The sequence below is a fragment of the Chrysochloris asiatica genome, unplaced genomic scaffold, assembly GCF_000296735.1.
Source record: "Chrysochloris asiatica unplaced genomic scaffold, ChrAsi1.0 scaffold00424, whole genome shotgun sequence".
Classification (NCBI taxonomy): domain Eukaryota; kingdom Metazoa; phylum Chordata; class Mammalia; order Afrosoricida; family Chrysochloridae; genus Chrysochloris; species Chrysochloris asiatica.
This window is the reverse complement of record NW_006408942.1, coordinates 689,302-699,579: the sequence shown is the minus strand read 5'-3', so window position 1 is coordinate 699,579 and position 10,278 is coordinate 689,302. Positions and strand designations below refer to the sequence as shown.

General features: G+C 50.7%; 1 protein-coding gene across 1 annotated transcript in view; it reads left to right on the top strand.

The window, feature by feature from the left end:
• The window catches only part of CEP72 (centrosomal protein 72kDa), a 19,377-nt gene extending 13,059 nt beyond the window's left edge, over positions 1-6,318 (top strand). The window contains exons 11-13 of the mRNA XM_006876904.1: positions 3,129-3,255; positions 4,371-4,482; positions 6,162-6,318. Coding sequence (XP_006876966.1) covers positions 3,129-3,255; positions 4,371-4,482; positions 6,162-6,318 — 396 coding nt within the window. The remainder of the gene's footprint in view (positions 1-3,128; positions 3,256-4,370; positions 4,483-6,161) is intronic.
• The last annotated feature ends 3,960 nt before the right edge of the window (positions 6,319-10,278 follow it).

Below are 10,278 nucleotides of genomic sequence, written 5' to 3'. Positions count from 1 at the left end.
TCATTGATAAGAATGTTGTTTATTTGTCCAGTGGTGAGGATTTTTGTTTTCTTGACATTGAGATGTAATCCATACTAAAGGCTGTGCTCTTTGATCTTCATCAGTAAATGTTTTAAGTCCTCTTTACTTTCAGCAAGCAAGGTTGTATCATCTGCATATGGCAGGTTGTTAATGAGTCTTCCTCCAATCCTGATGCCACGTTTTTCTTCATATAATTCAGCTTCTCTGATTATGTGCTCAGCATACAGGTGGAATAAGTATGGTGAAAGAATACAACCCTGTCGTTGTTTTTGTTTTTTTTTAAATGCTTAATTTTAAACTATTCAGTGTTCCCATGTTCTGTTTGAACAACTGCCTCTTCTTGGTCCATGTATATGTTCGTTATGATCACAATGAAGTGTTCTGGAATACTCATACTTCTCAGTGTTGTCCATAGTTTGTCATGATCCACACAATGAAAAGCCTTTGGGTAGTCAATAAAGCACAGGTAAACATCTTTCTCTTGTCTCTGCTTTCAGCCAAGATCCATCTTATGTCACCAATGATGCTCTTCATTCCATATCCTCTTCTGAATCCAGCTTGAACCTCTGGAAGCTCTTTGTCCATGTATGATTGCAGCCTTTTTTGTATTATCTCTAGAAATATTTTACTTGCATTCTATATTAATGTTTTCGTCTGATGATTTCTGTATTCCCTTGGGTCACCTCTCTTTGGAATGGTCATAAATACAGATCTCTTCCGATCAGTTGGCCAGGTAGCTGTCTTCCAAATTTCTTGGTATAGATGAGTGAGTGCCTCCTGTGCTTCATCAGTTTGTTGAAAGATTTCAACTATTCCATTAATTCCCGGAGGCTTGTGATTTGTCAATGCCTTCAATGCGCTTGAACTTCTTCCTTCAGTATCTTTGGTTCTTGATCTCCTCTTGAAATGGTTGAATTTCCATCATTTCTTTTTGGTACAGTGTCTCTGTGTATTCCTTCCATTTTCGGTTGATGCTTTCTGCATCATTCAATATTTTACCTATGTTGTTGTTATGTTTCCAAGGCTATGAATCTTTATGGGAGCAAAAAGCCTCATCTTTCTCCCGCGGAACAGCTCAGCCCAATTCGTAACCACTACTCTGTGGCACTTAACAACAACAACAAAACGCTGCCAGAGCTCTTTTTTGTACCCATAGAATCCTTCAGTATTTCAAGCTGAGGCTGGAATTTTTCCTCAGTTCTTTCAGCTTGAGAAATGCTGAGCATGCTCTTTCCTTTAGGTTTCTAACTCCAGAAATAGCAGGCTAATTTTTAAGCTGATAATTTTGTATGGCCCATACAACAACAACAACAATACATGATATAATAAATTTTGGCAGAAAAAAGGTTGCCTACTTCTGCTGTATGGAGTCCTGGGGTGGTTCTGTGGGCTAATGCATCAGACTACAAAGTTGTTTGAACTGCAAAGTCAGTGGTTCAAGCTCACCAGCTGCTCCTCGAAAATCCTATACAGGGTTGCTATGGGGTGAAGTCAACTCAACAGCACTTCACAACAACAACAACACCCATGCTGTATAAGGAGCTGTAGTAGCGTAGTGGTTACAAAATGGACTACTAACTGTAAGACCAGCAGTTCAAAACTACCAGCCATTCCACAGGAGAAAGATGAGGCTTTCTGCTCCCGTAAAGATTTAGAGCCTCGGAAAGCCTGTGCAGGGTCGCTTTGAGTTGGAACTGACTCCACGGCACATCACCACCACCCTCCTAACATTTGTGGGCCTGAGGGAACTTCTGCCACCAGGTGGCAGCAGAGTGGCTCCTGCTGCCGACCTACCTTCCTCCTGCAGTCTGCTAGCTGGGGTCACCTGCTGGTCTGTGGGGACGTCCCCACGTAGGCTGTTTGCCCTGGGTTGGCTAGTTGCAGCTACACAGCAGATGCCCCAATGGCTTCAGGCTGACTGAAGACAACAGTGTTCACGTCTTCCCGCCTCCAGCCAGGAGTCCCATGTGCCTCCGCTGAAGCGAACTCTCAGTGTCTCCATGTGATGTCACATGTTAGCTGGTGGCCGGTGGTGGACTCGTGGGTGGTGCCCCTCCCCCTTACTCACCTGGCCTGCAGGGGCAGGTGGCTGGGGCCCCCCTACTGGAAGCTACTCCTTCCCCTTCATGACGGTCCTCACTACACCCTATGGTCACCCCGGCCTGAAGGCAGAGCTGTGACTCTCATGGACCAACACTGTGGTCACTTGGAAGCCGGTCATCATGGTTCCCATGAACCTCAAACCTGAGACACTGGGGCGGTGGCCCCAGCCCTGACCTCTGCTCTGGACAGGTCTGATCCTAGGGCCTAGACGTCCGTGGGAGGAGGGAGTCCCCTGCTGCTCTCTTGCCAGAGACTAGACAACGGGGAGAAAAAGTGGTTAAACTCCAGCAGAGGTCCGCTGAGGAGGAAGCCAGAGCCAGAGGGATTCTGTGTCAGCAGCAGGGACACCCAGAAGCTCTGTCGTGGTGGGGAGAGGTCACAACAAGGACACCGAGACCATCAGTGTCCATGGGAGCAGCAGGTGGCCAGGCTGGCCCGGAGCCTCAGGGACCCCAGCTCCAGCCGCAGACTGTACTGCCAGCTCGGAAGCCACCAGGACCTGTGGGACGGTCTTCGGTCTACGTCAGGGTTCAGGGAAACCTCGGCTCTGAGGGAAGGTGGGCTCTGTGCGTTACCCCACCACCTGTGTGCGTGACATTTCCTTCTTGTCCCCGAGGCCTGAGCTGCATCATCACCAGCCTGCTAGCTTTCTCTCCTTCCCGGGACCACTCTAGATGCTTTACCGGTAGGGGTAGCCAGAGGCCTGCCCAGGGGGCAGGGAGTCAGACACTGACTGAGATGTAAGGAGAGAAGCCCTTATGGCCTCCTCGGGAGCAGCTGCCGTGCACTGGGCTATCTGCAGGGGCCTCAGGGGTCAAATGGGGTGCGCACACTCTCCCTCCGGGTCACTGCACGTCCTCCCCTGAAGGACACTCAGCTCAGGGCGGGTACCCTCCCCCCCCATCCTTTCACATGCTGCGCCCCCCCATCCTTTCACATGCTGACGCTGATGATCATCAGAAGCTTGGACTTTGTCTGTGATGAGTGTGTTTTTGTGCCGCCAGGATGCCTTGAGAGAACGCTTAGACAAGTCCCTGGAGGAGAACAGCAGCTTGAAATCGCTTCTGTTCAGTATGAAGAGAGAAGCCAAAAGCTCACACACTGACTCGACTTTAAATGTGCAGATTGCTGGTAAGTGAGTGGTCAGCCAGGAGTGGCTGATGACATGTAGACGTCCGCACGCATGGGCTGGTGCCAGTCACGTAGCAGCAGTAGGCAGGGGCCGCAACAGCGTGACACGGGCAGATGACAGGGGTAGCCATCGGCACTGTCAGCGGGCCGTGATGGGGGTGGGCCATGATAGTGTGTCTCCCCTGAGGGTCCCTGCCCCTCACCCAGCATGTCTCTGCAGGGTGGGCTGCCTGTCACCCCAGCCCCTCCAAGACAGTTCACAACTCACGGACTCACCACTCACACGTCAGCACCAGTCTCTTCTGGGACCCCAAGGGCCTTTAGGGCATCCGTCAGTGGCTCTATCAAATGTTCCCCTCACCACAACCACAACTTTGTCACATGCCCCCTCACTGTGACTGTAGCCTGACAGTCCCCCCATGACAGTGACTCTTGTCAGACAACCCTCCCCACCCCATGTGGGCTCATGCCTGCTCGTGGTGCTTTGGGACTCATCTGGCTTCTTGGATCGGGGGATTATGAGGAGACCTTGTCACCAGGCTCACCAAAACTGTGGCCTTCAGCTTCATGCTACTCTGGGCATCCTAGAACCTGGGGATTCTGGGAGTTTCTGAAAGCACGCATCCTTGGGGGAACACTGAAGTATGACCTCAGTGCTCACTCCCCACCATGCTGACAGTGTCACAGTGACATCGCTGTCCCTGCAGGTGTGGCTGTATAGGGTGTGTCACTGCTGTGTTTGCAGTAGCCTGGGTTGGATATCTTCCCTCGTGGGAGAGACAGAGGCCTGAGGACAGTGGAAACTGGGGCTGTGGCCATGTGGACCTCTGGGGGATTCTCCAGAGCCTGACCCGAGAGTTGCCCCAAAGCCCCCCTCCCCACAAGCAGTAAAGGCCCCGTGGTTCCCAGGTTCCTAAGGGGCAACAATGGCAGTGGGCATAAATGTGGCCTTGTGTTCAGGTTGACGTGATGGACACTTGGGGCCTGGAGCTCTGCGTTCATCCTGTTTTTGGAACCTCTTCAGACTCCTGACCCAGACCCAGTGTAGACTCTAGAATGGTTCTGATTTTCAGAGAGTTGGCTCTCCACTGCATCTTGCCACCTTTTTCCTTCAGGACTTCAGACAAGTGTGAAGAGGCTGTCTGGTGAGATTGTGGAGCTGAAGCAGCACCTGGAACACTATGACAAGATCCAGGAACTCACTCAGATGCTGCAGGAGAGCCACAGGTACAGGGTGCTCACTGAGTGGCCGTCAACTTCCGGGAGCTTCTCTCTCAGTGAGGAGCCAGTGTCTTCTGGGTCAGCATTCTCGGAGGTGTGACCTGTCAGGCATGACCCGAAGGGGCGATCTGTGGGTGTGGCCTGTGGGGGTATTAACTGCCAGGTGTGACCCATGGGGTGTGATCTGGGTGGTGATCAGTGACATGATCTGTGGTGTGACTTGTCAGATGTGACTGTGGGTGTGATCTGGGGTGTGACCTGTTGGGTATATCCTGAGGGGTGTGATCTATGGTGTGACCTGTAGAGTGTGACCTATTGGGTATATCCTGTGGGGTGTGATCTGTGGTGTGGCCTGTGGGGTGTGACCTGTTGGGTATATCCTGAGGGGTGTGATCTATGGTGTGACCTGTAGAGTGTGACTTATTGGGTATATCCTGTGGGGTGTGACCTGTTGGGTATATCTTATGAGGTGTGACCTTCTGGGTGTGACTGGGAGTGAGCCCTAGTGTGACCTGTGGGGTGACTTTCGAGCTACGGTCAGGGGAGACGAGACAGTACTGGTGAGAGGCTCCCGGTGAGAGGCTCCCAAGCGTTGGTGTGGGATCTTGGTGGCTGTCTACACTTCCCCCAGGGTAGTTCACAGAGACCCCATATTCCTCCAGGGGTGCAGGCACAGGTGCCCTTAAGCTGGGAACAGGGGACTGGTCAGAACAGAGCCTGTTTTGTTTCCAAGACTGCAGGGAAAGGGCTGCGGGCTCACAGGCCTGACAGCGCCTCCAGTTGTGGGGCTGCCAGGGGGAGCCTGTGCCCAGGTGCAGCCTTGAGGTGGCTTGTGACCAGCACTTGCCCCCACCCCATCCACCCTTTTCGTTTGTACCCACTCCTCCCCGCCCCCACCTGCCTTTCCCTTCTCTCCCCATTTTCCACAGTCTCCCCCTCTCTCTGCACCCCTCCCCTCCTTCCTAGGGGCTGAACTACCCAGGAGATTTCCGTCCAACTCTCCTGCTTGCCAAGGGAGGGGCTACCTTCCCTGTGTTTGTAAGCAGTTTTCCTATTGGCCCTGGTGTCTCTGGTCTGTCTAGGCAGGACTGAGACTTGTAGCCAGCAGTGCTTTGGGCCTTACATTTTCACTCTGCGTCTGACCTGCTTTTCATGGAGTCTTCTGGTGAGAAGTTGAAATTTTAATATAGTCAATTTATCAGTCTTTTTATGTCTGATATGTCTCGGATCCTGTCTTTAAAGTTCTTTCTGGCGTGGTTAGAGTGTAGGTGGCTCTCCCAGGTGGCAGAGAGAGGGAGGTGTGCTGTGTGAGGATACTGTCAGAGGCCGAGTTGCCCCGAGGAACTGGTGGACCACCTGCCTTGTCCCCAGTCCCAGCATGCAGGATGGTGGGACACTGTCCCGAGAGCTGTGGGCTTGGTGGGGGGGGGGGGCAGAAAGGTGTAGTCAGGGTCTGCTCTCACTGCTCTCACTGTGGGGCCTCAGTGTGGGGACTTCCGAGTGAGTGCGGTCTTGCTGGCAGTCAGATGTGGTGCTCCCCATGCACACAGCGGGGACTGGAAGATACTGACCCACCGGCAAGCAGAGAGGGGTGACCATCAAGAATGGCTTTGTGCCCACGGGCCCGAGACAAACCCAGCCTGGGCTGGGTGCGGAGGTGCTGAGCAGCTCTTCCCTGTCCCCAGCTCCCTGGTCAGCACCAACGAGCACCTGCTGCAGGAGCTGGGCCACACGCGGGCGCTGCACCGAGCCGAGGTGGAGCAGCTACACTGGAGCTACCAAGAACTCAAGAAGACCATGGCGCTCTTCCCAGCCCGCAGCACCGGCCCCAGCGGCTGCTAGACCTGCAATGCCGCCACGTGATGGGAGGCGCGTCCCTTTCAGTCTGTCATTCCTTCATGGTTTGGAAATGTATTCAGGGCCCAAAGCTCCATTTCTAAAGCATCCTGAAGAGAGAGACTGATCCAAGGCCTTAGCTCAGTTTGACACCAAACGCTGACACATTGAAGAAGAAGGGACCAATGATTCATCCACTGTTTCCCTATGAAGCAAGCAAGGTGCAGTGTCTCTCCCTGCTGAGAGAGCTAGAGAAGATGTTCTGGGTGTAACAGGCAATCCGTATTTCATGAACTAGTATGTTGTCCTGGGAAGTGAACCTGCTGAGTGGCTCTTTACAAATCAGAACTGGGTTTCTTGTTGAATTCTCTTTAAAAGCAAGCAAGTACCACACAGGTGAGTGGGAGCAGATGAGCTCAAGACTAAAGAAGGATGTTTCTATCTGTGGGAATCTGAGTAGGCAGGTGTTGTTGGCATGGCTCAGTAAAAATGTCTACACAAGTCCTGCCTCTCCTTGTTGCTTCTCGTGGAGTTCTAGAAATTGTATTATGTAATAGAACATGCCACAAGATTTTTTGTTCGGACACTTGGTCTCTTGAATCATAATGTATTATTGAATACTTGGTTACATTGGTAAAAGAAGGTGACTTTTTAAAAAACAGTGTTTCACTGAAATAGGAAAAGTGAGCTGAATAAAATGCTCTGGGCTGGCTGAATTTTACTCTGGGGAGTGTATCCGAAATGGGCGCCAGGGTCACTCCCCAGAGAAGGAACCCCTCGCTTCAGGGTGGCTTTCTCAGGGACCTCTGGTTAGTTATGGCCTGTCTAGCAGCACTTGCTTTTGTAGTTTACCAGGGAAACGCATCGCCCAAATATGTTTGTTTGGAGGAGAGAGGATTTCTTTCCTCATCAGACCTTTTCTAGAGTGTATTGAAAGAGATGTGAATGTTAACCCAGGTAAACGTTTTTCTTCAAATGCCTTTTCTAATGCAGCTCTCTCTTTCGTTGCTACTTCTGGGCTCCAGTGACACCTTGGTGGTGGCGGTTGTGTGCCATCTAGTTGGTTCCAATTTACAGCAACCTTGGATAGGGTTTCCTAGGCTGTAAATCTTTACGATAGCCGAAAGCCTTAACTTTCTCCCACGGAGTGGTGGATTCGAACTGCTGACTTTGCGGTGAACAGCCCAACTCGTAACCCACTACCCTACCAGGGCTCCAATTCCTGTGACCTTAGACCACTACCAGGTTCCACAGGTCACTGAGACCTTCCTTTGTTCTCTCAGCGTTTGGGTGGCCCTGCCTCTATTACCCTGATATGACATTTTCGTGTCTTAACTGCTCCTTAGCCTGTTCAGGTCATTTTTCTTTTCAGAATTATTTTTAATCCTAAGACTCCACTTGGGTCTTTGATCCGGTAGATGGTGAGCAGCATGGATTTGAGCTACATGAACCCACTTAGGCACATACTGTTTCCCAAGTGTTATGCACGTCCACTTGAAACGCCCAACTGCTCACTCAGAGAAGGTTAGCATCACATGCATCTGAAAGAGAAGCTTGCAACCTCTGAACTCCCCACACAGCAGCTGTTCAGCGGTCCATGGTGTTAAGGTTTGGGGGGTTCTTTCTCATTATTTTTGTGTATCCTTTCACTCCGTGACCATATTCTTAAATCATTTTTCCAGATAATCCCAAACTTTTATAAAATAGTTATACCTATGAACAAACAGATAAGTACAGCCAGAATGCTGAGAAGATGGAGAAAGTTAGTGTCACATCCTTTGGACGTGTTGTCAGGAAGGCCCAGTCCCAGGACATCATGCTTGGTAAAGGGAGGGAAGCGTCAGCAAAAAGACGACGACCCCTGAGTGAAATGGATTGGCACAGTGGCAGCAAAGTGGGCTCAAACTTAAGTACTGTGAGGCTGGCACAGAACCGGGCCGTGGTTGTTCTGTTGTGCACCGGATTGTTACCAGTCGGCACCAACTCACTGGCACCTAACACTACCACCAGTTAACAGTCCCACCTGTAGTGTGTGCGAACCTCGGCGAGTCTGCATCTCCGGCACTTACTGTCAAAGTTCTTAGGATCTTGGCTCTAGAGGGCTGCTGCCCACTAGTTTCCATTCATCTCTCCCGATTTCCTGTGTTTGTAACCAGCTTTTCTGTTGCAGCATCTGTCTCTGATCCATTTTTAGAGACTTGTAGATAGCAATGCTTTGTGGCTTCCATTTTCACTCTTTGTCTGATCTGTTTTTAATGGGGTCTTCTGATGAGCAGTTGAAAATTTAATATAGTCAATTTATCAGTCTTTTCCTTTATGCCTGATGTGTATCAGATCCTAGTTTTAAAAATCTTTCTGAGGTTGAAGCTCGCCCTGTGATCCTGTGCAATTTTGTCTTGCTTCAAAAGGGTTTGGACGGAACAGATCCGGGGTCTCCCCACTTCCAGCCTCAGAGCACATCGAACCTCCTCTTTAGGTGTATCCTCTTTTCTGGGACCATCCCCGTAGCCCTCTCCTATGTCCGGGACCCCCTAATCGCCATGTGTTAAATCTTCCACCAGCCGTGAGCTCTCCAATCCATCAGAATTATTGTGCTGAACTGGAGGCCGGCGCCTCCGCGGGCCTCTTACACTGACCTCTCTCGGGATGTGGCCTCGGAAGGCCCGGGACACTTACTCCTTGAATTGTTGACGGAAAAGTGCTATGAAACTGCACGAACCCGCGTGGCAACCGCGCTCTTCTTCCAGGCCATGCAGAAGCCATCCCAAGGTGAGTAGTGAGTGGAGAAGAAAGCCCTGGATGCCGTGGAGGCTGCCCTGGCCCTGGAGCGAAGCTTCTGGATCTGTACACCAGGGGTGCTACCCACACAGACCCCCACCTCTGTGGCTTTCTGGAGAACCATATCCTCCATGAGGATGTGGAAATTATCAGGATGAATGGCCACCGGATCAACCTCTGCAGGCTGGCCGGCCCCCAAGAAGCTGGGAGAACATATCTCCCAGAGGCCCACCTTGTGAGGGGCCTTGAGCTGTCCCCCTCCTCACACCTGCCACCTGAGCCTTGCCTTCCAGCACCATGCAGTATCACCAACACCCCGGAGCCCAAGCCGGGGACCAAGTGAAAACAGCAAAGCTTCCTCTTACATTTTGTGAAGATATTCTCCTGTGTTATTTTCCAAAAGATCTTTCAGTTTTGCCTGTTTGGGGTTTTAGATCTATATTCTATTTGGAATTTCTTTTTGTACAGGGTTTGCAGGTTGTTGCTAAGTGAACAGACAACAACAAAACCCCCTCAGGATCGTCAGGCCTGAGCCCATCGCTGCCGCCACTGTACCAATCCATCTCCTTGAACTTCCTCGATCTCTCCGACCCTCCACCTTACCAAGCATGATGTCCTTCTCCAGGGACCGGTCCCTCCTGACACTATGGCTGAAGAGGGAGAGACGAAGGCTGTCCATCCTGGCTGTACTTCTTTCAACAGTACAGCTCTGTTGGTTCTATGGGCAGTCCATGGTACTTTTAATATTCTCCTCCAATACCACAACTCAAAGGCATCAATCTTCTATGGTCATCCTTATTCACTGACCCAAAGGTCAGGCGCACCGTAATCCTCAAACTTGCTCTTGAACGCTTTAAAAAGGTCTTATGCAGCAGATTTGCCTAATGCAATACGTCGTTCGATTTCTCGGCTTGCTTTCATGAGTGTTGCGCAGAATGAAGTCTTTGACACCTTCAATCTTTTCTCCATTCATTAGAATGTTGTTTATTGGTCCAGTGGTGAGGAATTTTGTTTTCTTTATATTGAGATGCAATCCATACTTCAGTATTTTAAGTCCTCTTTGCTTTCAGTAAGCAAGGTTGTATCATCTGCATATGGCAGGTTGTTAATGAGTCTTCCTCCAATCCTGATGCCACGTTTTTCTTCATAGAACCCAGCTTCTCAGATTATTTGCTCAGCATACAGGTT